Source organism: Pholis gunnellus (genome assembly GCF_910591455.1).
Source record: "Pholis gunnellus genome assembly, chromosome: 9".
Taxonomy (NCBI): Eukaryota; Metazoa; Chordata; class Actinopteri; order Perciformes; family Pholidae; genus Pholis; species Pholis gunnellus.
The window spans coordinates 27,338,280-27,365,702 of NC_136535.1; the positions used below are offsets into that span (position 1 = coordinate 27,338,280).

Consider the following 27,423-nt stretch of genomic DNA (forward strand, 5'->3'; position numbering starts at 1 on the left):
TAAAGACTCACTAACGTCTGTATGAACTAAAGAGACTCACTAACTTCTGTATGAACTAAAGAGACTCACTAACTTCTGTATAAACTAAAGAGACTCACTAACTTCTGTATAAACTAGAAAGACTCACTAACTTCTGTATGAACTAAAGAGACTCACTAACTTCTGTATGAACTAAAAAGACTCACTAACTTCTGTATGAGCTAAAGAGACTCACTAACTTCTGTATGAACTAAAAAGACTCACTAACTTCTGTATGAACTAGAAAGACTCACTAACTTCTGTATGAGCTAAAGAGACTCACTAACTTCTGTATGAACTAAAGAGACTCACTAACTTCTGTATGAACTAAAGAGACTCACTAACTTCTGTAAGAACTAAAGAGACTCACTAACTTCTGTATGAACTATAAAGACTCACTAACTTCTGTAAGAACTAAAGAGACTCACTAACTTCTGTATGAACTAAAGAGACTCACTAACTTCTGTATGAACTAAAGAGACTCACTAACTTCTGTAAGAACTAAAGAGACTCACTAACTTCTGTATGAACTATAAAGACTCACTAACGTCTGTATGAACTAAAGAGACTCACTAACTTCTGTATAAACTAAAAAGACTCACTAACTTCTGTATGAACTATAAAGACTCACTAACTTCTGTATGAACTAAAAAGACTCACTAACTTCTGTATGAACTAAAAAGACTCACTAACGTCTGTATGAATTAGAAATACTCACTAACGTCTGTGTGAACGACAAAGACTCACTGAGGTTTAAAACGACATAAACGATCAGAGGAGTCGTGACGTTACGGAGCGAAGAGAGTTAATGAGGAACATTTAACACTTTAATGATTCTTTCTCACACTCTTCTATACAACCAGAGGAGTCGCCCCCTGATGGACAGTAGAGAGAATGCAGCTTTAACTCATGGAGAACCTCCGGTTCTCTCCTGCTCAGTATCGATCGGAGGGTCAGGGTGAGGTCAGAGGGCATTGTTGCAGTGCATGATGGGAGTCTGCCAGGCGGCTCAGCTGCCAACATTCAGACACAAAGCAGCTTTAATGAGCTGCTTAACATGCAGCATCTGATGATTCCTGTTAGAAAGATGCTTCTGCAGGCAGTTTGTCAGACTGAAGGTGACCGAGAGCTGATACACAACACAACTACACAACTACAACACAACAACAACAACACAAACAATAAACTTCACTGGTGAGGCAGCTAATCGTTCTTTTCTTATTGTCAGATTAGTTTATAATAAACGCCGCTCAGCAGTTTTTACAGCTTTGTCTTGTTTTTACTGCAGAAATGAAGCTTAAATCCATTAATCAATGTTTCTATGAAGAAAGACTCAAATTATAACTGAGTCTATAACGTGGACACATGCTGTACTGTATATATATGTATAGTGTGTATTTATATACTGTAACCACCTACTGCATGTTTATAAAGTAATATAGTACTTTACTCAGAACGCTCTGTTTACAGTGTACAGACACACTTTGACTTGTATAGAAACACTTTAGCTTTATATTTGTATATATTTATATATTTTTCATTTACATAATATTGTTCCATTAAAGCACCACAGAAGAAGAAAAGGTGACTATACATCACATTTATAGTTTTCGCTCTGAAGTATCACCTGTTAATAATCAATAATCTATGAAATCGATTTCACAGTAACAATCAGACCGAGGTCTTTTTAAATGTTGTGTTACTATTAAATGTCTGAAACAAACTTTAGTTTTGGTTGTGTGGCTCATTTCCTGTCTGGTTCAGTCTCATGTTTTCAGAATAAAAGCTGTGAGAGAGCAACTGTTCAATACCTGCTGAGCATCAAACAGAAAAACTCATTTCGAGACTCGCTGGACAAAGTGGAGCGTTTAGCTAAAGAGATGAAGAGATGAAGAGATGAAGAGATAAAGAGATAGAGATAAACAGATAAACAGAAATAAAGGGATAAAGAGAGATAAAGAGATAAAGACAGATAGAGAGATAAAGAAAAAGAGGTAAAGAGAGATAAAGAGAGATAAAGAGATAAAGAAACATAAAGAGATAAAGAGATAAAGACAGATAGAGAGATAAAGAAAAAGAGGTAAAGAGGTAAAGAGAGATAAAGAGATAAAGAGATAGAGATAAACAGAAATAAAGTGATAAGGAGAGATAAAGAGATAAAGACACAGATAGAGAGATAAAGAGATAAAGAAAAAGAGGTAAAGAGAGGTAAAGAGAGATAAAGGGAGATGAAGAGATAAAGAGATAAAGAAAAAGAGAGATAAAGGGAGATAAAGAGATAAAGAAACAGATAAAGAGAGAGATACATGACTACCGACCGGTTGCCCTCACATCTCATGTGATGAAGGTGATGGAGAGGCTGGTCTTGGCCCACCTGCGACTGCAGGTGAGATCCTCACTGGACTCTCTGCAGTTTGCTTACCAGCCTCGTGTGGGAGTGGACGACGCCATCATCTACCTGCTGCAACGAGCTCAGTCGCACCTGGATGAACCGGTGGCTCTGTGAGAATCACTTTCTTTGACTTCAGTGCATTCAACACCATCCAACCAGTGCTGCTGATGAGGAGCTGTGGGTGGTGGTGGTGGTGGTGGTGGTGGTGATGGTGGTGATGGTGGTGATGGTGGTGGTGGTGGTGGTGGTGGTGGTGATGGTGGTGATGGTGGTGGTGGTGGTGGTAGTGGTGATGGTGGTGGTGGTGGTGATGGTGGTGATGGTGGTGGTGGTGGTAGTGGTGGTGATGGTGTTTAACACGTCCACCGTCTCCTGGATCACTGACTACCTCACAGGCGGACCACAGTTAGTGCGACTGGGCCGTGTGCCGTCTGATACGGTGGTCAGTGATCCTGGAGCTCCACAGGGAACCGTTCTGTCTCCTTCCTGTTCACCTTGTACTCCACTGACTTCCAGGACAACTCGGGGTCATGACCTCTGCAGACGTTCTCTGATGACTCTGCAGTGGTCGGGTGTATCAGGGACGGGAGGAGGAGTACAGGGCAGCAGTGGAGGACTTTGTGGAGTGGGCCGGTAGAATCACCTGCTGCTGAACGTGGCCAAGACCAGAGAGATGATGGTGGACTTCAGGAGGAAGACGACGGCTCCACAACCGCTGAGAGTTCTGGGAGAGGATGTGGACATGATGGAGGAGGACAAGTTCCTGGTGTCTCCATCAACAACAGACTGAACTGGAAGACCAACATCAACGCTGTGTACAAGAAGGGGAGGAGTCGACTCTTCTTCTTGAGGGAACTTCGATCCTTCAACGTGTGCAGCAAGATGCTGGAGATGTTCTACCAGTCTGGTGTGGTCAGTGCACTTTACTGCTCCGTAGTCTGCTGGAGCAGCATTGGAGCCGGAGACACAAACAGACTCAACAAACTGGTTCAGAGGCTCCATCATTGGCTGCAAACAAGACAATGTGGAACAGGTGGTGGAGAGGAGGACACTGAAGAAACTATTCTACATACTGGATCACCAGGACCCCCCTCTGACCCACCTGCTGCAGGGACAGACTGATCCAGATCCAGGAGAACATCCTGCATTAAGACTTTAGAATTAATCCTCAAGACTAGAACACTGTTACTCTGGTGTTTGGTTCAATCTTTGCACTACTGTTTAGTTTAGTTAGTTCATTTAATATTATTCTATTTCTTTGTATATTTTGTGCATTTTCATTTATTTTTTACTTACGTTATATTTTTTGCTGCTGTAGCAAACACATTTCCCCGTAATATAGTGTCTATCGGTCTGTATGTGGTCTCGCTGTACCACACACACACACACACACACACTCACTCACACACACTCACTCACACACACACACACACACACACACACACCTGACCCCGCCCCTCCGGACCAGCCTCACTGCAGCAGCGAGTTCTCTGTCCGAGGAGGAAGAAGTTCTCTCAGTTTGTTTCGAAGCGGAGCAGGACGGACCGGGTCCGGAACCAGCTCTACCCGGGTCCTCTGATCCAGAGACAGGAACAAAGGCACAGATCTTTATTGGGAAAGTTCGGGTCTCTACCGGGCTCGGATCGGGACTTGCTGCTGGTTTACTGGTCTCAGGGTCTCGGTCCTCCGGGTCGGTTCCTTTGGAACCCACGAGGTTCTGAAGAACCCTGAAGACACCGCGTGAATCCGTGTTTTCATTCAGCACGCGCTTCTTCCGAGGACACGCGCACACACAGAAGGATCGATTGATTGATTGATTGATTGATTGATTGACAGGTCATGTGTAGAGTCCTGTTCTCATCATGGACCTTCCTCTGATGATGATGATGATGATGATGAAGGTCAGTGAACTCAGTTTATCGATGAAGCTCCTGATCAATGAAAACTGTTTCACAGTCAGCTCATGAACCAATAATCAATAAGTAGCATCAATACATCAATCAATCAGACCAATCTGATGAATCAGTTTGAGCTTCAATCAGCATCAGAACATCAATCAATCAGTAAAGGTTGTTTTAATGTTGATACTTTTATTGATTGATGTATTTCTTATTGTTTCATTTTCAAAACAAAAGCTCAAATCCAGTCTGTTGTTGTTCATGCTCTTCTTCTTCTCTGCTTATTTGGACTGAGGTAGGATAACAGGGTTCTGTTTATGGAGCAGGAGGTCCAGGGACAGGAAGTCCTCCAGCTGAGGCTCACATGAGATCTGGTTCAGGTTTTAGTCAGAGGTCTAGAGGTTCACATTCAGAGACAGGAAGTCCTCCAGCTGAGGCTCACATAAGATCTGGTTCAGGTTTAGTTGGAGGTCTGGAGGTTCACATGTGGGTGACAGATTTCTGTGTCTGCTGCCACGTCTCAGACCACTAAAGACTTCATGTTCTCACATGGACTACATTACCCATGAGCCTCAGCGAGTAAGAGGAGATAACAGCAACATGAGGTTACTGAATTCATTCCAGCTGCAGATTGTTTTCAGTGTTTATCTTCAGATTGTATGTTTCCTGGTGAAATGCATCATGGGAGTTGATGTTCAGCTTCTTTTAGCTTCACATCTCATATTTTAATATTGATCCAACTAATAATAATAACTAATAACAGTTTGAACACAGCAGCATCTAGTGGACGTCAGAGGGAGTGATGTCACTCAGCTAGGAGGCTGCTGATTGGTTAAATAACTGATTGGTTGGTTGATTGATTGGTTGTTGTGTTTTTCAGATGTCTTCCAGCAGCAGAGTGACGGAGACCTTCAGAGGAACCAGAACCAGACGTTACGCCATCAACCCTCTGGGACACAAGTGGACTCACCACAACATCACCTACAGGTGGAGATCAATACCAGTACTAATAATACCAGTACTAATAATACTAGTACTAGTACATGAAAGTACATCAATCAGTGAGCAAATCCAGAACATTTAGTTTGAGATTTTACTTTGTACACACCACAAGTACTCTAGGAGGTCTGGGTGAGGTTTAGGAGGTCTGGCTGAGGTCTGGGTGAGGTTTAGGAGGTCTGGTTGAGGTTTAGGAGGTCTGGGTGAGGTTTAGGAGGTCTGGCTGAGGTCTGGCTGAGGTTTAGGAGGTCTGGTTGAGGTTTAGGAGGTCTGGCTGAGGTTTAGGAGGTCTGGCTGAGGTTTAGGAGGTCTGGCTGAGGTCTGGCTGAGGTTTAGGAGGTCTGGTTGAGGTTTAGGAGGTCTGGCTGAGGTCTGGCTGAGGTTTAGGAGGTCTGGCTGAGGTTTAGGAGGTCTGGCTGAGGTCTGGCTGAGGTTTAGGAGGTCTGGTTGAGGTTTAGGAGGTCTGGCTGAGGTTTAGGAGGTCTGGCTGAGGTCTGGCTGAGGTTTAGGAGGTCTGGTTGAGGTTTAGGAGGTCTGGCTGAGGTTTAGGAGGTCTGGCTGAGGTCTGGCTGAGGTTTAGGAGGTCTGGTTGAGGTTTAGGAGGTCTGATTGAGATTTAGGAGGTCTGGCTGAGGTTTAGGAGGTCTGGCTGAGGTTTAGGAGGTCTGGCTGAGGTCTGGTTGAGGTTTAGGAGATCTGGCTGAGGTTTAGGAGGTCTGGTTGAGGTTCAGGAGGTCTGGCTGAGGTTTAGGAGGTCTGGCTGAGGTCTGGTTGAGGTTTAGGAGATCTGGCTGAGGTTTAGGAGGTCTGGTTGAGGTTCAGGAGGTCTGGCTGAGGTTTAGGAGGTCTGGCTGAGGTTTAGGAGGTCTGGCTGAGGTTTAGGAGGTCTGGCTGAGGTTTAGGAGGTCTGGTTGAGGTTCAGGAGGTCTGGCTGCGGTTTAGGAGGTCTGGCTTAGGTGTAGGAGATCTGGCTGAGGTCTGGTTGAGGTTTAGGAGGTCTGGCTGAGGTTTAGGAGGTCTGGCTGAGGTCTGGCTGAGGTGTAGGAGGTCTGGCTGAGGTCTGGTTGAGGTTTAGGAGGTCTGGCTGAGGTGTAGGAGGTCTGGCTGAGGTCTGGTTGAGGTTTAGGAGGTCTGGTTGAGGTTTAGGAGGTCTGGCTGAGGTCTGGCTGAGGTTTAGGAGGTCTGGCTGAGGTCTGGCTGAGGTTTAGGGTTAGGTTAGGATGGGGGCGTGACCTCCTGGTGGAGGTCACGGGGGCACGGGCACAAGGGGAGCATTTATCTAAAAGATCTTAGAGTATTCTTTCATTAGGAGCATGGGTTTTGCTAAAAGTCCCCCCATGATAAACAACCTAAAACAAAAAAAAATTAAAAGGTGTTTTTAGGGGGGATAGATAAAAGAGCTCGTCCCCTAGGCACTGGCAGGGTTTCATCTAGGGTTAGGGTTAGACTGGTAGTCCTACCGCCACCACAGGGCCTGATTAAGGAAGTCCAGAGGGCAGTTGTGGATTTCTTCTGGTCAGGGCTTCACTGGCTGAGATCTGCGGTGCTGTACCTGCCGGTCCAGGAGGGAGGACAGGGTCTGGTGGACATTGCATCACACATCACAGCCTTCAGACTGCTGTACAGCTTGGGCCTGCCATGGACTGATGCTGCCTGTGTGCTGCTGAGGAGGGCTGGACGCTTAGGTTGAGACAAACACCTGTTCCTGCTTCAGCCCCAGTCGGTGGATTTAACCGGTCTGACACCGTTCTACCAGTCCGTCCTACAGGCGTGGCAGGTTTTTACAGTCCAGCGGGGAGCTGTGACGACACCAGGGATGTGGCTCTTTGAGGAGACGCTGTTCGGAAGCAACTACGTCACATCCCAGGTCCTGACGTCTGTCAGCCTGGGTTAGGGTTAGAGATCCAGCCTGAGATCCAGACTGAGAGAGGCCGGCTGTGTGAAGCTGGGTCATCTGATGAAGACCTCCATCCCTCATCTAGCGGAGCTGACCAGCATCCGGTCCAGCAGGCTGCTGCTCAGGCTGGTGGAGGAGGTCTGCGCTTCCCTGCCAGAAGTCCTCAGAGCGTTTGTTGGAGACCGTACCATATCTGAGCAATGGGACGATGAATGTGAGTATGTCTTCCCACCCCTGGCTGTCTGTCCTGCTGTGGGACAGTGGGAGGATGAGGAGGACATCCTGCTGTCTCTGAAGACACCACAGTTGAGGGACTTTGAGACTCTGGGGAGTTTTTTGGCAGGGGATCTTCCCCAAGGGGCTGTTGGTGGACAGGAGACCTCCAGTGGAGGATTGTACATGGGGCCATAGCTACTAACAGGTATCTGGTGCACCTGGATCCGGGCTCAGGGGACAGCTGTCCTTTCTGCTCACAGACAGAAACCATCCATCATCTGTTCGTTGAGTGCTCCAGACTGGTGAGACTCTTCAGCCGCCTGCAGGCGTGGTTTCAGGGCTTAGGAGAACACTTTTCTTTCTGTGGTCCGAACTACTCCGCTAAAAACAAATCTGTCCTCACACTGATGAATTTCCTTTCAGGACCAAACTGGCAATTTGGAAAACGAGGAAAACCTGTGTGAGGGGTGGAGGGTCAGAGGACGTGGTTCTGATGCTGACGGGGCTGCTCGGCTCAGGCTGGAGTTCTGTTTCTACAGACTGACCAAGAAAACTGAACTCTTTGTGGACATTTGGGCTCTGAGAGACGTTCTGTGCTCAGTCAGAGACGACGCTCTGGTTCTGAACCTATGACTGGTGTCTGTTCTTTTGGTTTTGTTTGTTTGTTTGTTTTTTTGGCATGATTTAAGTTTGTTTTAATTTCTGATAAACAGTAAAACTGTAAACAAAATTGAATTAGAAATAAAGATACTAGACAATCATACTCTCTCTCTGCCTGTCTCTCTCTATCCCTGTCTCCCTGTCTGTCTGTCTCTCAGGATCCTAGCGTTTCCTAACACTCTGAATGTTGAGGACACTAGGAAGGCCATCAGCATCGCCTTCACTAAGTGGAGCGACGTGTCTCCTCTCACCTTCACCGAGGTGACCGACGGCAACTCCACCGCTGACATCCCTGCCGCTGACATCACCATTGGTAGGCAGACAGGAAGTGGAGGAGCTTCAAAATAAAACCCAGACAAACAAAAGCAGGAAGACAGACACTAGTTTCAGGTTAAAATGAATGTATGTTAATAAGTGTTTTGTGTGTGTGTGTGTGTGTGTGTGTGTGTGTGTGTGTGTGTGTGTGTGTGTGTGTGTGTGTGTGTGTGTGTGTGTGTGTGTGTGTGTGTGTGTGTGTGTGTGTGTTAGGTTTCTACACCTTTAACCACACTGACTGCTGGTGGTCTCCTCTCCACCCGTGTTTCGACGGTCTGAACGGTGAGCTGGCTCACGCCTTCCTGCCACCGAGAGGAGAAATCCACTTTGACAACCACGAGTTCTGGATCCTCGGCAAGTCCAGGTTCAGCTGGAAACAAGGTACAAGTACACAGTATATAGTGTAGTATATCAGACGGGAGTACTACAGTATATAGTGTAGTATATGAGACGGGAGTACTACAAGTTGTCCAGTTCTGTTACTATCAGGCCTGTTCGTCTGACTGTGAGACGTGGACATGTTTTTAATTAGTTCATATCTGACTTTATCATGTGACTCTCTACAGGTGTTGATCATGTGACTCTACAGGTGTTGATCATGTGACTCTACAGGTGTTGATCATGTGACTCTCTACAGGTGTTGATCATGTGACTCTACAGGTGTTGATCATGTGACTCTCTACAGGTGTTGATCATGTGACTCTACAGGTGTTGATCATGTGACTCTCTACAGGTGTTGATCATGTGACTCTACAGGTGTTGATCATGTGACTCTCTACAGGTGTTGATCATGTGACTCTCTACAGGTGTTGATCATGTGACTCTACAGGTGTTGATCATGTGACTCTCTACAGGTGTTGATCATGTGACTCTCTACAGGTGTTGATCATGTGACTCTACAGGTGTTGATCATGTGACTCTACAGGTGTTGATCATGTGACTCTCTACAGGTGTTGATCATGTGACTCTACAGGTGTTGATCATGTGACTCTACAGGTGTTGATCATGTGACTCTACAGGTGTTGATCATGTGACTCTACAGGTGTTGATCATGTGACTCTACAGGTGTTGATCATGTGACTCGACAGGTGTTAATCATGTGACTCGACAGGTGTTGATCATGTGACTCGACAGGTGTTAATCATGTGACTCGACAGGTGTTGATCATGTGACTCTACAGGTGTTGATCATGTGACTCTACAGGTGTTGATCATGTGACTCTACAGGTGTTGATCATGTGACTCTACAGGTGTTGATCATGTGACTCTACAGGTGTTGATCATGTGACTCGACAGGTGTTGATCATGTGACTCTACAGGTGTTGATCATGTGACTCTACAGGTGTTGATCATGTGACTCTACAGGTGTTGATCATGTGACTCTCTACAGGTGTTGATCATGTGACTCTTTACAGGTGTTGATCATGTGACTCTACAGGTGTTGATCATGTGACTCTACAGGTGTTGATCATGTGACTCTACAGGTGTTGATCATGTGACTCTACAGGTGTTGATCATGTGACTCTACAGGTGTTGATCATGTGACTCTACAGGTGTTGATCATGTGACTCTACAGGTGTTGATCATGTGACTCTCTACAGGTGTTGATCATGTGACTCTACAGGTGTTGATCATGTGACTCTCTACAGGTGTTGATCATGTGACTCTCTACAGGTGTTGATCATGTGACTCTCTACAGGTGTTGATCATGTGACTCTCTACAGGTGTTGATCATGTGACTCTACAGGTGTTGATCATGTGACTCTACAGGTGTTGATCATGTGACTCTCTACAGGTGTTGATCATGTGACTCTACAGGTGTTGATCATGTGACTCTACAGGTGTTGATCATGTGACTCTACAGGTGTTGATCATGTGACTCTACAGGTGTTGATCATGTGACTCTACAGGTGTTGATCATGTGACTCGACAGGTGTTGATCATGTGACTCGACAGGTGTTGATCATGTGACTCGACAGGTGTTAATCATGTGACTCGACAGGTGTTGATCATGTGACTCTACAGGTGTTGATCATGTGACTCTACAGGTGTTGATCATGTGACTCTACAGGTGTTGATCATGTGACTCTACAGGTGTTGATCATGTGACTCTACAGGTGTTGATCATGTGACTCGACAGGTGTTGATCATGTGACTCTACAGGTGTTGATCATGTGACTCTACAGGTGTTGATCATGTGACTCTACAGGTGTTGATCATGTGACTCTCTACAGGTGTTGATCATGTGACTCTTTACAGGTGTTGATCATGTGACTCTACAGGTGTTGATCATGTGACTCTACAGGTGTTGATCATGTGACTCTACAGGTGTTGATCATGTGACTCTCTACAGGTGTTGATCATGTGACTCTCTACAGGTGTTAATCATGTGACTCTACAGGTGTTGATCATGTGACTCTACAGGTGTTGATCATGTGACTCTACAGGTGTTGATCATGTGACTCTCTACAGGTGTTGATCATGTGACTCTACAGGTGTTGATCATGTGACTCTCTACAGGTGTTGATCATGTGACTCTCTACAGGTGTTAATCATGTGACTCTACAGGTGTTGATCATGTGACTCTACAGGTGTTGATCATGTGACTCTACAGGTGTTGATCATGTGACTCTCTACAGGTGTTGATCATGTGACTCTACAGGTGTTGATCATGTGACTCGACAGGTGTTGATCATGTGACTCGACAGGTGTTGATCATGTGACTCGACAGGTGTTGATCATGTGACTCGACAGGTGTTGATCATGTGACTCGACAGGTGTTGATCATGTGACTCGACAGGTGTTGATCATGTGACTCTACAGGTGTTGATCATGTGACTCTACAGGTGTTGATCATGTGACTCTACAGGTGTTGATCATGTGACTCGACAGGTGTTGATCATGTGACTCTACAGGTGTTGATCATGTGACTCTACAGGTGTTGATCATGTGACTCTACAGGTGTTAATCATGTGACTCTACATGTGTTAATCATGTGACTCTCTACAGGTGTTGATCATGTGACTCTACAGGTGTTGATCATGTGACTCTACAGGTGTTGATCATGTGACTCTCTACAGGTGTTGATCATGTGACTCTACAGGTGTTGATCATGTGACTCTACAGGTGTTGATCATGTGACTCTCTACAGGTGTTGATCATGTGACTCTACAGGTGTTGATCATGTGACTCTACAGGTGTTGATCATGTGACTCTCTACAGGTGTTGATCATGTGACTCTACAGGTGTTGATCATGTGACTCTCTACAGGTGTTGATCATGTGACTCTACAGGTGTTGATCATGTGACTCTACAGGTGTTGATCATGTGACTCTACAGGTGTTGATCATGTGACTCTACAGGTGTTAATCATGTGACTCGACAGGTGTTGATCATGTGACTCGACAGGTGTTGATCATGTGACTCGACAGGTGTTGATCATGTGACTCGACAGGTGTTGATCATGTGACTCGACAGGTGTTGATCATGTGACTCTACAGGTGTTGATCATGTGACTCTACAGGTGTTGATCATGTGACTCGACAGGTGTTGATCATGTGACTCTACAGGTGTTGATCATGTGACTCTACAGGTGTTGATCATGTGACTCTACAGGTGTTGATCATGTGACTCTCTACAGGTGTTGATCATGTGACTCTCTACAGGTGTTGATCATGTGACTCTACAGGTGTTGATCATGTGACTCTACAGGTGTTGATCATGTGACTCTACAGGTGTTGATCATGTGACTCTCTACAGGTGTTGATCATGTGACTCTCTACAGGTGTTAATCATGTGACTCTCTACAGGTGTTGATCATGTGACTCTACAGGTGTTGATCATGTGACTCTACAGGTGTTGATCATGTGACTCTACAGGTGTTGATCATGTGACTCTACAGGTGTTGATCATGTGACTCTACAGGTGTTGATCATGTGACTCTCTACAGGTGTTGATCATGTGACTCTACAGGTGTTGATCATGTGACTCTCTACAGGTGTTGATCATGTGACTCTACAGGTGTTGATCATGTGACTCTCTACAGGTGTTGATCATGTGACTCTACAGGTGTTGATCATGTGACTCTACAGGTGTTGATCATGTGACTCTACAGGTGTTGATCATGTGACTCTACAGGTGTTGATCATGTGACTCTCTACAGGTGTTGATCATGTGACTCTCTACAGGTGTTGATCATGTGACTCTCTACAGGTGTTGATCATGTGACTCTACAGGTGTTGATCATGTGACTCTCTACAGGTGTTGATCATGTGACTCTCTACAGGTGTTGATCATGTGACTCTCTACAGGTGTTGATCATGTGACTCTACAGGTGTTGATCATGTGACTCTACAGGTGTTGATCATGTGACTCTACAGGTGTTGATCATGTGACTCTACAGGTGTATATCATGTGACTCTCTACAGGTGTTGATCATGTGACTCTCTACAGGTGTGTGGCTGAACGACCTTGTCCAGGTGGCGGCTCATGAGATCGGTCACGCTCTCGGTTTGTGGCACTCCAGAGACCTTCAGGCTCTGATGCATCCTAACGCTACGTACACGGGTCAGAGGAATGTGGCCCAGGACGACGTGTGGGGCATCCAGAGGCTCTACGGTAACACCCAGCACTTCCTGTGGGAGTTTCACAATAAAGGTCACTCAGTATCTGCATGTTATCAGAAACACAAAGTTATTAATGAACCATTTCTGAATTCATGTTGTAGAAACTCTGTAAATACATGTGAATACTTTCTGCAGTACTTTCAAAGGATGTGAATACTTTCTGCAGTACTCTTACCATTACAGTGTAATCATCATAGTGTGTAATAAAGCTGCTGCTGTTCCTTTTCAAGTAACAAGTCTCTTTATATCAGATATGAAGCAGTAGTGTGTTCAGTGAACGGAGCAGTTAGAAGCATTTAACGGTGAAAGTCTAAAGTCATGGAGAGCGGAGGACTTCAGAAGCTCCGGCGTCATGAAGTCGCCGGTTTGGGAGCATTTTGTTCTGTAACTTCTAATGACGATGAGGACAAAACCGTTACGGTGTGAAGGCGTTTAAAGAGAAAGACACACGACAACGGCAAAACATCGGACATGTCCACACATATTCAGGTCTTTATTGCTGCAGACATGAGGACGTTCTCATTGTGGAAAACAAAGGGTTTCTAAATCTGGTTAAAGTGCTCCAGGGCAACGAAGAGCTACGTGACTGTGACGGTTCACTTCATCACGGCAGAGATTCATAGTCAGGCGCTGTAGACACGCCCCCTCCATGAGCGTCACACAGACACACACCTGGTGCAGGTGCTGACAGAAGCAGCAGAGTGAAGCTAGAAGGCCCAACAGTAACATCAGCACAGACAATGGAGATGTTCTCATCTTCTTGAAAAGAACATTTCACAGTAATGGTAAACATTATTTAATGGTAAACATTATTGTGTATTTGAATGACACAACCTGACAGGAAGTAAACATTGACCCACATTGTTGCAGTTCAGTTCAGTTCAGTGTAAACAGTGGAAGCTCTGGTCTGCCCTGAAGAGGACATCAACAGACCTCATGTTGCACTGAAACTGAACAGAAATACTTTTATATTTATATATATATATATATATATATATATATATATATATATATATAAATATAAATGTTATTTGTTTCAAATTGGACATCTTCAATATCTTTGTTTTTATGTCAGACTTTAGCCCAAAGTTCTTTGCTTTAAGTGTTCTTGAACTTCTTTAATTAATAAATGGAAGCGAAGTTATATTTGACTCCTCCCCTTTTCTTTGCCGATCTGAACCGTGAGGTTTGTGATCCGTTGCACCTCTAACTGTTACCACAGTAAAGGCTGTGATACTTGTTGTAGTACTTGTAGTACAGGTTGTGATACTTGCTGTAGTACTTGTACCACAGCTTGTGATACTTGCTGTCTGTCCTCAGGTTGTGATACTTGCTGTAGTACTTGTACCTCAGCTTGTGATGCTTGCTGTCTGTCCTCAGGGTGTCTGGATAAGAAGCGGGTCTGTGGTCCGTGGGCTCGTCTGGGTTTCTGTGAGCGGAGGAGAACCTTCATGAAGAAGAACTGTCCTCAGAGATGTGATCTCTGTTACGGTGAACCTCAACCCTGATTCTGACTCTGGTCCGTCTCTCGTCTCTGGTTTGAATCTCACTTCCTGTCTTCCAGAGCCTTTGGAGGCGGTTGCCACGCCGACGCCGCCTCCGGCCAACGTCAAGATCAAGATGGTTCCTCGAGGGAAGGTGGTCGGGTTCCGCTGTGGAACCAAGAACCTCCGCTCACCGCCCAAAGTCAGGTCAGCTGATCAAGTGGAACAGTGGAACAGTATTGCAGTGGTGTAGTAGAACAGTAGTGCAGTGGTGCAGTAGAGCAGTAGTGCAGTAGAACAGTGGTGCAGTGGTGCAGTAGAACAGTAGTGCAGTGGCGCAGTAGAACAGTAGTGTAGTGGTGCAGTGGTGCAGTAGAACAGTGGTGCAGTGGAACAGTGGTGCAGTAGTGCAGTGGTGCAGTAGAACAGTGGTGCAGTAGAACAGTGGTGCAGTGGTGCAGTAGAACAGTGGTGCAGTGGTACAGTAGTGCAGCGGTGCAGTGGTACAGTGGTGCAGTGGAACAGTAGTGCAGTGGTGCAGTAGAACAGTAGTGCAGTGGTGCAGTAGAACAGTGGTGCAGTGGTGCAGTAGAACAGTGGTGCAGTGGTACAGTAGTGCAGTGGTGCAGTAGAACAGTGGTGCAGTGGAACAGTAGTGCAGTGGTGCAGTAGAACAGTGGTGTAGTGGTGCAGTAGAACAGTGGTACAGTAATGCAGTGGTGCAGTAGAACAGTGGTCCAGTGGAACAGTGGTGCAGTAGTGCAGTGGTGCAGTAGAACAGTGGTGCAGTAGAACAGTAGTGCAGTGGTGCAGTAGTGCAGTGGTGCAGTGGTGCAGTAGAACAGTAGTGCAGTAGTGCAGTAGAACAGTAGTGCAGTGGTGCAGTAGTGCAGTAGAACAGTAGTGTAGTGGTACAGTGGCGCATAGAACAGTAGTGTAGTGGTGCAGTGGTGCAGTAGAACAGTAGTGTAGTGGCGCAGTGGTGCAGTAGTGCAGTAGAACAGTAGTGCAGTGGTGCAGTAGAACAGTGGTGTAGTGGTGCAGTAGAACAGTGGTACAGTAATGCAGTGGTGCAGTAGAACAGTAGAACAGTAGTGCAGTGGTGCAGTAGAACAGTGGTGCAGTGGAACAGTGGTGCAGTAGTGCAGTGGTGCAGTAGAACAGTGGTGCAGTAGAACAGTGGTGCAGTGGTGCAGTAGAACAGTAGTGCAGTAGTGCAGTAGAACAGTAGTGCAGTGGTGCAGTAGTGCAGTAGAACAGTAGTGTAGTGGTACAGTGGCGCAGTAGAACAGTAGTGTAGTGGTGCAGTGGTGCAGTAGAACAGTAGTGTAGTGGCGCAGTGGTGCAGTAGAACAGTAGTGCAGTAGTGCAGTGGTGCAGTAGAACAGTGGTGCAGTGGTGCAGTAGTGCAGTGGTGCAGTAGAACAGTGGTGCAGTGGAACAGTGGTGCAGTAGTGCAGTGGTGCAGTAGAACAGTGGTGTAGTAGAACAGTAGTGCAGTGGTGCAGTAGAACAGTAGTGCAGTGGTGCAGTAGAACAGTAGAACAGTGGTGCAGTAGAACAGTGGTACAGTAATGCAGTGGTGCAGTAGAACAGTAGAACAGTGGTGCAGTAGAACAGTGGTGCAGTGGTGCAGTAGAACAATAGTGCAGTGGTGCAGTAGAACAGTGGTGCAGTGGAACAGTAGTGCAGTGGTGCAGTAGAACAGTAGTGCAGTGGTGCAGTAGAACAGTAGAACAGTGGTGCAGTAGAACAGTGGTGCAGTGGTGCAGTATAACAGTGGTACAGTAGTGCAGTAGTGCAGTAGAACAGTGGTGCAGTGGTGCAGTAGTGCAGTAGTGCAGTAGAACAGTGGTGCAGTAGAACAGCAGTGCAGTAGAACAGTAGTGTAGTGGTACAGTGGCGCAGTGGTGCAGTAGTGCAGTAGAACAGTGGTGCAGTGGTGCAGTAGTGCAGTAGAACAGTGGTGCAGTAGAACAGTAGTGCAGTAGAACAGTAGTGTAGTGGTACAGTGGCGCAGTGGTGCAGTAGTGCAGTAGAACAGTAGTGCAGTGGTGCAGTAGTGCAGTAGAACAGTAGTGCAGTGGTGCAGTAGTGCAGTAGAACAGTAGTGCAGTGGTGCAGTAGAACAGTAGTGCAGTGGTGCAGTAGTGCAGTAGAACAGTACTGCAGTAGTGCAGTAGTGCAGTGGTGCAGTAGAACAGTGGTGCAGTGCAACAGTAGTGCAGTAGTGCAGTAGAACAGTAGTGTAGTGGTGCAGTGGTGCAGTAGAACAGTAGTGCAGTGGCGCAGTGGTGCAGTAGAACAGTAGTGTAGTGGTGCAGTAGTGCAGTAGAACAGTAGTGCAGTGGTGCAGTAGAACAGTGGTGCAGTGGTGCAGTGGTGCAGTGGTGCAGTAGAACAGTGGTGCAGTGGAACAGTGGTGCAGTAGTGCAGTGGTGCAGTAGAACAGTAGTGCAGTGGTGCAGTAGAACAGTAGAACAGTGGTGCAGTAGAACAGTAGTGCAGTGGTGCAGTGGTGCAGTAGAACAGTAGTGCAGTAGTGCAGTAGAACAGTGGTGCAGTAGTGCAGTAGAACAGTAGTGTAGTGGTACAGTGGTGCAGTGGAACAGTAGTGCAGTGGTGCAGTAGAACAGTGGTGCAGTGGAACAGTGGTGCAGTAGTGCAGTGGTGCAGTAGAACAGTGGTGCAGTAGAACAGTAGTGCAGTGGTGCAGTAGAACAGTAGTGCAGTGGTGCAGTAGAACAGTAGAACAGTGGTGCAGTAGAACAGTAGTGCAGTGGTGCAGTGGTGCAGTAGAACAGTAGTGCAGTAGAACAGTAGTGCAGTGGTGCAGTAGAACAGTAGAACAGTGGTGCAGTAGAACAGTGGTGCAGTGGTGCAGTGGTACAGTAGTGCAGTGGTGCAGTAGAACAGTGGTGCAGTGGAACAGTAGTGCAGTGGTGCAGTAGAACAGTAGTGCAGTGGTGCAGTAGAACAGTAGAACAGTGGTGCAGTAGAACAGTAGTGCAGTGGTGCAGTAGAACAGTGGTGCAGTGGTGCAGTGGAACAGTGGTGCAGTGGTGCAGTAGTGCAGTAGAACAGTAGTGCAGTGGTGCAGTGGAACAGTGGTGCAGTAGTGCAGTAGTGCAGTGGTGCAGTAGAACAGTGGTGCAGTAGAACAGTAGTGCAGTGGTGCAGTGGTACAGTAGTGCAGTGGTGCAGTAGTGCAGTGGTGCAGTAGAACAGTGGTGCAGTAGAACAGTAGTGCAGTGGTGCAGTAGAACAGTAGTGCAGTGGTGCAGTAGAACAGTAGAACAGTGGTGCAGTAGAACAGTGGTGCAGTAGAACAGTGGTACAGTAATGCAGTGGTGCAGTAGAACAGTAGAACAGTGGTGCAGTAGAACAGTAGTGCAGTAGAACAGTAGTGCAGTGGTGCAGTGGTGCAGTAGAACAGTAGTGCAGTAGTGCAGTAGAACAGTAGTGCAGTGGTGCAGTAGTGCAGTAGAACAGTAGTGTAGTGGTACAGTGGCGCAGTAGAACAGTAGTGTAGTGGTGCAGTGGTGCAGTAGAACAGTAGTGTAGTGGTGCAGTAGTGCAGTGGTGCAGTAGTGCAGTAGAACAGTAGTGCAGTGGTGCAGTAGTGCAGTAGAGCAGTAGAACAGTAGTGCAGTAGTGCAGTGGTGCAGTAGAACAGTAGTGCAGTGGTGCCGTAGTGCAGTAGAACAGTAGTGCAGTGGTGCAGTAGTGCAGTGGAACAGTAGTGCAGTGGTGCAGTAGAACAGTGGTGCAGTAGAACAGTAGTGCAGTGGTGCAGTAGAACAGTGGTGCAGTAGTGCAGTATAACAGTGGTGCAGTGGAACAGTAGTGCAGTGGAACAGTAGTGCAGTGGAACAGTAGTGCAGTAGAACAGTAGTGCAGTAGAACAGTAGTGCAGTGGTGCCGTAGTGCAGTAGAACAGTAGTGCAGTGGAACAGTAGAGCAGTAGTGCAGTGGTGCAGTGGAACAGTAGTGTAGTGGAACAGTGGAGCAGTAGTGCAGTGGAACAGTAGAGCAGTGGTGCAGTGGAACAGTAGAGCAGTGGAGCAGTGGAACAGTGGTGCAGTAGTGCAGTGGAACAGTGGAACAGTGGAGCAGTAGTATAGTAGGAACTAAACCACGCCAGGTGGAATTGTGGCTTTAGAGTCTCACCATCAGTGGAGGAAAGTTCATGGGGAAAGAAAATAACTTTCCAAGATTGTGAAACCTAAACCTTCTCTTCCATCTCTTGTCTTTGCGGCTCTGATTTCTTCAGCTGGTATAAAGACGGCGAGCTCATCTTGACCTCCATCCCCGGTTACATCGTCATGAAGGAACGAGACCTCCGCATCGTCGCCAACGAGTTCAACGAGGGCGTTTACACCTGTCGCATCCACCGCCGGGGAGACGTCGTGTCCGCCAACTCCTGGTCCATCCGACTGAAGCCAGACCCGCCCTCCAACAGCTGAGGACCAGGACCAGGACCAGGACCAGGATGGAGGACAAAACCATGAATAACGAGATGAAGGGAGGTGCTGGTTTTAACTTTTGTAGAATGACAGATCGATGCGTTCGGATCTGTGGAGCTGCAGAATATCAGATGTTCAATGTCTTCTGATCTCAAAGCAGGAAGTTCAGAACATGTTTGGATCTTCTGACATGATTTCTGGTGGTTTGTTCAACACATAGAGAGTTCCTCCAAAAGCTCTGAGACCAGATGGTTAAAGACACCTGTCCTTGTAATCCTCTTTTAACATGTCATGTCGTCATAATGAAATAAAACATAAATAATGAAGTAAAATAAATACGGTACATATTCTGTAAAGTGACCACAGCAGCTCGTTTATTATTAATACATATCTACCTTTTACAGTTTGACCCTCAGGGCCACCGTACGTTTTATTGTGTTGAGTTAACAGTGTTATAAACCTGTTATTACATGTTTATTAATGTCACTGCAGTTATTGCTTTAATCACATTAAAATAATTAGAATGTCTAATAAATAATCCTGGTTTAAAGTATTGTGTTTCATCTTATAATGACCTATAATAAAATGTTATGAGTATATGCGTATATTAACATTAAAGTGTAACTTTTTACATATTTGTTGTTATTTCTGTCACAATGTAAATTTTATATTTAATAGTAATGAGATATTTAACATTTTTAATGAATGTAAAATAAGTACAAATGATATCTAAACAGCACCACCTAGTGGTTACTGGACACGTTGCTTCTGATCAAGGAGACAATGAAATGTTTGATTATTGAAATCACAAAGAAGTGATGTAATCAGTAGCGTATTCTATACCTGGGCCTTCACTGCTGTCTGCAGCTGAAACACAGCTACGGTTATTATTTGTTTTTTGTAAAAATGAAGCTCAACACCTGTAGATACACTAACGTCAGAGAATACGCAGAGAGAACGTCTCCTCTCTGCTGTGAGACGGACCTGTGAGAGCTTTGAGCGGCTCACAGCAGCTCCAGCTGCTCGTTCACGACAGTAACTAGAACTACGAGCTTTAACTGTAGAACTACGAGCTTTAACGTAGAACTACGAGCTTTAACTGTAGAACTACGAGCTTTAACGTAGAACTACGAGCTTTAACTGTAGAACTACGAGCTTTAACGTAGAACTACGAGCTTTAACTGTAGAACTACGAGCTTTAACGTAGAACTACGAGCTTTAACTGTAGAACTACGAGCTTTAACGTAGAACTACGAGCTTTAACTGTAGAACTACGAGCTTTAACGTAGAACTACGAGCTTTAACGTCTCAACCCCAGAACAAGTCTCTAGATTTGTCGCTAGTAGCTTTTGAGGGTTTGGAAAGTCAACAGATTTAGCGAGAAAGTCACCAAGTTGGCAACACTGGCACCGGCTAAATGTGTCCCCAGAGCAACATAGGACGCAACAATGGTTCCTATCACATATTAAACCAAACAAAAATCCATCTTCATAAAAACAAGTTGTACAAATAATAATATATAAACAAGCATCTTAAAGCTGCTGCAGATGTAAAAACAAACGCATTTAACTTACCAGAGCTGCTGTTCACTATTTAAAGACAAAGTCCATCCTCCTTTCTGTGTTAATAAAGAGTTTAATCTCACGTTGTTCAGCACATCCGTGTGTTTTAGTTCCAGTCAGAAGTCCTTCTGGATTCATGGACGCCAGTGAAGACAGTCGAGCCTCCTCAGTTGTGTTTCTTGAACACGTTTTAATGTGTTTGAGGCTGAACATGTCACGCTAGCCCACTGACCAATCACGTAGCTGTAGTCCAGCTAGCAGCTCTGACACGTCAAAGAATACGCCCAACATGTCAAACTAAAGATCTGATTGGTTGAACACTATGACGATCAACAACATCGTCCCCATTCACTTAACCTGCACATGGATTCACTGGTGAGTCTGCAGGCCTGGGGCCTCTCTTCTACCTAGAGACACAGAGGTGAACTCTGATTGGATCAAAGCTCTACTTAAAACAAGCTGCACTGAAGCAGAGCAGCTGAGGAACACAGTAGCTGTGCTATGAGGACATAAGATAATGGGAAACATATTTAAACTATGATACATGTAGTGTATTTAAGAAACAATATTAAATTATAAAATAGCTCTAACTTTGTGATTCTGTTGTTTTGTTTTCGTCTCATTAATGAATTATTTGCGTCTGAACGTTTTAAACTGTGACGTCATCATGAAATAAGCAGAACATGATTGTTTCTCTGAAACACTGAATGAATGTATTCGGCTCCATGTTTCAGGTTCAATGATGAAACTCATGAAACTCTGAATGATCCTCAGTGACTGAATGAAGTGATGATCAATGATGTAAAGATCTCTCACTTTCATCCTTTCATCATGAAGTTATTGAGGAAACATCATGAAAACACAAATCTTTAATAAATGAAGGAAGTTGTTTGTGGTTCTTTTGTTGTTCAGACTACAATGAACATCTATTTAAAGCAGAGAACAGATCAAATATAAACTAGAGTTTAATCTGATCTTCACTCTGCTGTTAAACTCAGTCATCAGCTGCAGCGTCCAATCACATGATGAGCACTGAGGGGGCGTGGCCACCGTTAACACACTTCCTGGAAGGCTGCTCTTGTGCGTCCTCGCTCATGTCTCCTCTCTCCTCCCTCCTCAATCAGAGCTTTGGGACGTCCGTCAGTACAGAGGAGCAGAACAACTTCCTCTTCAAGCGAGGAAACGACAGAGACTTGAGACGTACCCGTCGTTGAGACATGAAAAACAAACATGGCGTCCTTCAAATGAAACTTTATTGATGAACACGTTGGATCAGGTGACGCTGCACACGGTGCAAACACACCTTCTACACCTCAAACCTTCTGATTCAAAAGACCTTCATCATCTCTGTGGGGGGGCGGAGCTCAGATCAGAATTGCAGCTGGAATGTAAAGAGTCCAGATTAGATCAATAACGTTGGTCCTGAACCAGGTGGACTATGAGCCCCCCCTCCTGTGAGCCCCCCCCGTGAGCTGATAAGGTGGAATCAGAGGGGGCGGGGCTAAAGCACAGGTAAACACAGAAAGGCACGTGTGAGGCTTTTAGAAGGTCAGAGAGGCCTTAAATCAACACAGATAAGGGGGGGGGGCAGGGGGCGGGGCCTGTGGGGTTGTTTGGGGGCTGCAGACGGCTGTCGGGTCAGGAATGTTCTGGTTGGTTCAGGTTAGGGGGCGGGTTCATCGTCTGGCCCCGCCCCCTGCGTGTGACGTCATTACATGCCCATCCTGATGCTCTGGATGATCTGGAAGATGGCTGCAAACAAACACGAGTGTTATCGTCGATCATCGGTCACCAACAGGTGTTTCTGTATATAAGCCCCGCCCACATCTGACGTGAGCAGGCGAGGGGCGTGGCTACACACACACAACACGTGACGATATGAAAACATTTGTATTAATCTGTTCAAAGTGTTTTACTAAATAAACTGAAACGACTTTAATATTTATCATCATGTGAGGAAGAGTCACCTGATCCACAGACGACGAAGATGAAGAGAGCGAGAAGCCACGGACCAACTCCTTTATCCTCAGTGACACTCCTCTGGAACACACACACACACACACACACACACACACACACACACACACACACACACACACACACACACACACACACACACACACACACACACACACACACACACACACACACACACACACACACACACACACACACACACACACACACACACACACACACACACACACACACACACACACACACGATTATTGAAGACTTTTCTTGTTCCGGTTCACAAGTCACTGATGACATCATCACAAGCCACTGCTCCATTGATATTATTGATTACTGATCAGCTGACTTTACTGTTCATCATATAAACATTTAGAATTATTATTAATAACAAACCACGTTAACTGGGACCAGTAGATCCAGGTCTGTGGACCTGTTGGTGGACCCAGTCTAACCTGGTCTGGTAGTGGTATTGCTGACCCACTAGAACCACTGACTTGTATAAACTGGTCCTATAAACCCGGTCTAACCTGGGCCTCTATAACCCAGTACTGGAGGACTCCGTATAAACTGGTCACTCTAGACCTGCTGGTGGACCCAGGCTAACCAGTGTTCCCAGTATAGACCAGTATCGGTGGACTCACCACTGACTTGGCCACGTTTCCTCTCAGAGTGATGTTCTTGCTGTGCTTTTCGTTCGCCATCCGGATCCTCTGTTTAGCCACCATCTTGTCTTCTTCTTCTTCTTCTTCTATTTCTAGTAGATTGTTTTATTTAGAAGCAGCTGCTGCTTCTTCTTCTTCTTCTCCTTCTTCTTCTTCTTCTTCTTCTTCTTCTCCGTCTCGTATCGTGACGCTACTGGGAGCTCCTCTCTCTTGTCGACGTCCTCAAAACTATGAAGCCCCGCCCCCAACACGGACACTTCCGGAGTAAAGCTACTGTGTGTCAAAATAAGACTTCCTGCGCAATCTTTCAAAGTAAAGTACTCGTATTATGTGTCGTGTGTCGTCAATAAGTTTATTACGTTTTCTAACAATTAAAAACATGAAGGTTCAATTATTTGAGTAAAGTTACATTTTATTTGAGCTGAAACCTTCTTTGATTATTAATATTATTGATTCACTGACTGAAAACAATGTAGTTTTAATACCACGGTGTAGAAATACTCAGGTACAATTACGCGTTCAACATCTTACTGAAGTAAATATTATACATATATATATATATATATATATATATATGTATAATACATACATATATATATATATATGTATGTAAATATGTATATAAATATGTATATACATATACTGTCAAATTAATGTAAAGCAGTATTATAAAGTACAATATACTCTGAGATGTAGTAGAAGTGGAAAGCAGCAGAAACAAAAACAAATATTTCCCTTAAAAACACACGGTGCTTTTACTCTGGAAACGGAAGTGACGTCGCCCTCATTTGCTCTCCGACAACTTGATGCCGCTTTAAAAGTAATAAACGTATAATAAACCTTTTCTGTATTTATTGAAGACAGCGCGTGTCATCGGCGGTAAAAACGACAGAATGTATGTCAGAATATTAAAATAAATAAAAAAAGAGATGTTTTTAAATGACGTATAGAAGAACACAGCGGACTGTATGCTGATGTGGCACTGATCAGAGACACGCCTACGTCTGACGTGTTTCCGGTAGACGGCTTTTCTTCTTCCGGTAACACGTTAACATGGCGCCCCCCATCCCGCTGCTTGCAGGTGGGTACTTTTAGTTTTAATGAAACTGTTTGTTGTGTGTTTAAGATGACGTCACCGATAATATTACCGAACCACCGGCTACCGGAAAAGATCAAAGATGCAGAGATCAGGCGCGTGCATGTCACACGACCCTGATTCTCGTCAAACTCCGTGCAAAACCTGTCGTTTTCTGTTGATTTGTCTTTTAACAGATAATTACACATCCTAAAGAAAAGTAGAGACGCTAGTAGAATCAGTAGAGTCTACTGATTTATTCGGCTTAATACAATTCACAAGTAACAATCCAGAATATTAAAAAACATCTTCTAAAACGTGACCACGCGCTCCTGAAGCTCACATCACCGGATGTCTCAGGAGAATGAAATAGTCCCGGAGCGGATACAAACAGTTAGAAAAGTACTGAAATGATTTCTGTTTTAAAGATTAAATGTCTGCCGAATGGAAGAGACGCACGAGCTGGTTCAGTACATGTCTTCCACGCGAGTTAATGTGATGCTGCTCAGCCGGTCAGCACGGAGATGTTTCATCATTCCATTTCCTTACGAAGTCTGGTTTACATCAGATTTAGAGATATTAAAGGACTTAAAGACGAGAGAGCAGAATAATGATGGAAACATCTGATAATAATAAGAGCAGAAGTGGACAAAGCAGTATTAATGATAACGATGATATCCTTATTATTGATCACTTCAGCAGCAGATCAGTCGGATACAAGCCCTGTTATTGATCAGAGTATGAATTATAATTATATGAATACTAGTGATGGGTGTGTCACTGAAACTCATAATTACGTGTGTGTGTGTGTGTGTGTGTGTGTGTGTGTGTGTGTGTGTGTGTGTGTGTGTGTGTGTGTGTGTGTGTGTGTGTGTGTTTCAGTGCGTGGGTCTGATGGTACCTCTCTCCTCTCTGGTCCTCCATCATGTGAGCAGCACTCAACCTTCCAGAGGTAACACATCACTGCATTAACGTGTTACTGTACACATGTTACACCTGTACACATGTTTACATTTGTAACATGTGTACAGGTGTAACATGTGTAACATATTTACAGGTGTAACAGGTGTAACATGTGTACAGGTGTAACATGTTTACAGGTGTAACAGGTGTAACATGTGTAACATGTTTACAGGTGTAACAGGTGTAACATGTGTAACAGGTGTAACATGTTTACAGGTGTAACAGGTGTACCATGTGTACATGTGTAACATGTTTACAGGTGTAACATGTTTACAGGTGTAACATGTGTAACATGTGTACAGGTGTAACATGTGTAACAGTGTCTCCTGTCTTTGTGTCTCAGGGACTCTCGGTCCAGCAGGTGTGTCTCCTTCAGCAGAGACGGGACGCTGTTCGGCTGGTGCAACGGAGTCAAGTAACTATTCTACAATATAATGATATTATTAATCATATTATTATTAAAATATTAAAATTAATATAATGGGACAAACACAAATGTGAAGTATGACATGAATAACAGATGAAACAATAACAGGATGTGACATCATAGAACTTAAACCTGAACTAGACAGTTAATTCACTTAAATCTGTCTGTCTGTCTCTCAGTGTCTCTGTGGTGAAATCTTCAGATGGCTCCATCGTCTCCACGTTGGACCTCCCGAAGACGTCTCTGCTGGATTTCTCTCCTCTCAACAACGTCCTGGCCACCTGGCAACCGTACAGCAGTAAGAAGAGTGACAACAACACAACAAGACAACAACACAACGATACAACAAGACAACGACACAACAACACAACGATACAACAAAACAACGACACAACACAACGATACAACGACACAACGATACAACGACACAACAACACATCGATACAACGACACAACAACACAACAACACAACGATACAACAACACAACGACACAACACAACGATACAACGACACAACGATACAACGACACAACAACACATCGATACAACGACACAACAACACAACAACACAATGATACAACAACACAACGATACAACGACACAACAACACAACGATACAACAACACAACGATATAATAATACAACAACACAACGATACAACAACACAACGATACGACACAACAACACAACGATACAACAACACAACGATACAACAACACAACGATACAACAACACAACGATACAACGACACAACAACACAACGATACAACAATACAACGATACAATAATACAACAAGACAATAAAACAACGAGACTACGATACAACAAGACAACAATCCAGATTAATTAACAGGAGGCAGAAGATGAGTATCTATATCGATATACTGTAGATAGATATGTATATATATATATATACATGTGTGTATATACATATATGTTAATGTTTCACAAACCTCTCATCTGACTTTATAGAAACACAGATAAGAGATTGACTGTGTATGTGTGTGTGTGTGTGTGTGTGTGTGTGTCAGAGCCTAAAGACAGTGCTCAGGGTGAACCTAACCTCCAGCTGTGGGACTTACAGAGCGGTCAGCTGATCAAAGCTCTGTATCAGAAGAAGGTGGAGTCATGGTGAGTGTGTGCACACACACACACACACACACATGGAGACTGTGTGTGTGTTATACTGCAGCGCTGTGCTGTGATTGGCTGCAGGTGTCCATGCTGGTCTGAAGACGAGAAGCTGTCAGTGAGGAGCGTCAACAACGAGCTGCACTTCTACGAGGACAACGACTTCAGTAAGAAAACACACGTTGACCTGACATAGACCACTTCTCTCTGGTTGTAGACCAGGACCAGGATCAGGTCCACTCTGTCCAGCTGATGCTGTTTGTCTTTTCAGACCTGATCTCCAACAAGCTCCACATGCAGAAAGTGTCCGACTTCGTGTTGTCTCCCGGAGGTCTGCCCAGCAAGGTAAGCCATCAGCGCGAGAGAGTACAAGGTCTAAACCCTGATCCCGGTCCCATCCCGGTCCCGTCTGTCCCCTCCAGGTCGCGGTCTACGTCCCCGGCAGTAAAGGAGCCCCCTCGTTTGTCCGTCTGTACCAGTACCCGGTGCTGGGAGGACCCACTGCTGCACTCGCCAACAAGAGCTTCTTCAAGGCCGACAGAGTCAGCATGCAGTGGAACAAGAAAGGTGGGGGAGCGGTCCTGGTCCTGGAGGTCCTGGACCAGGAGTGTTTACTCTAGCAGTCTCTGACTCCTACTGATGTGTTCCTGTCTCTCAGCC

The 27,423-nt window shown here is 45.1% G+C and overlaps 3 protein-coding genes across 3 annotated transcripts in view; 2 read left to right on the forward strand and 1 right to left on the reverse strand.

The window, feature by feature from the left end:
* Nucleotides 1–4,272: 4,272 nt before the first annotated feature.
* mmp23bb (matrix metallopeptidase 23bb) lies at nt 4,273–19,387 on the forward strand (the record flags this gene model as incomplete). The annotated part of the gene is made up of 8 exons (XM_079166769.1): nt 4,273–4,324; nt 5,226–5,295; nt 8,239–8,393; nt 8,609–8,776; nt 12,847–13,011; nt 14,400–14,510; nt 14,584–14,710; nt 18,777–19,387. 8 exons carry the CDS (start codon nt 4,273–4,275, stop codon nt 18,967–18,969), a joined length of 1,041 nt encoding a protein of 346 aa, XP_079022895.1. The 3' UTR covers nt 18,970–19,387.
* Nucleotides 19,388–21,766: 2,379 nt separating this feature from the next.
* serp1 (stress-associated endoplasmic reticulum protein 1) lies at nt 21,767–23,391 on the reverse strand. Its single transcript, XM_079165878.1, has 3 exons — nt 23,147–23,391; nt 22,499–22,571; nt 21,767–22,283 (listed from the first exon to the last, which is right to left on the reverse strand). The coding sequence occupies exons 1-3, from the start codon at nt 23,228–23,230 to the stop codon at nt 22,243–22,245; spliced, it is 198 nt and encodes a 65-aa protein (XP_079022004.1). The 5' UTR covers nt 23,231–23,391; the 3' UTR covers nt 21,767–22,242.
* An 806-nt stretch (nt 23,392–24,197) lies between these two features.
* Nucleotides 24,198–27,423, forward strand: part of eif2a (eukaryotic translation initiation factor 2A) — a 7,861-nt gene continuing 4,635 nt past the window's right edge. The window contains exons 1-9 of the mRNA XM_079165622.1: nt 24,198–24,248; nt 25,125–25,194; nt 25,549–25,620; nt 25,812–25,930; nt 26,664–26,763; nt 26,848–26,930; nt 27,035–27,108; nt 27,186–27,330; nt 27,422–27,423. The exon at nt 27,422–27,423 is cut by the window's right edge and continues 115 nt beyond it. Coding sequence (XP_079021748.1) covers nt 24,221–24,248; nt 25,125–25,194; nt 25,549–25,620; nt 25,812–25,930; nt 26,664–26,763; nt 26,848–26,930; nt 27,035–27,108; nt 27,186–27,330; nt 27,422–27,423 — 693 coding nt within the window. The 5' untranslated portion in view covers nt 24,198–24,220. The remainder of the gene's footprint in view (nt 24,249–25,124; nt 25,195–25,548; nt 25,621–25,811; nt 25,931–26,663; nt 26,764–26,847; nt 26,931–27,034; nt 27,109–27,185; nt 27,331–27,421) is intronic.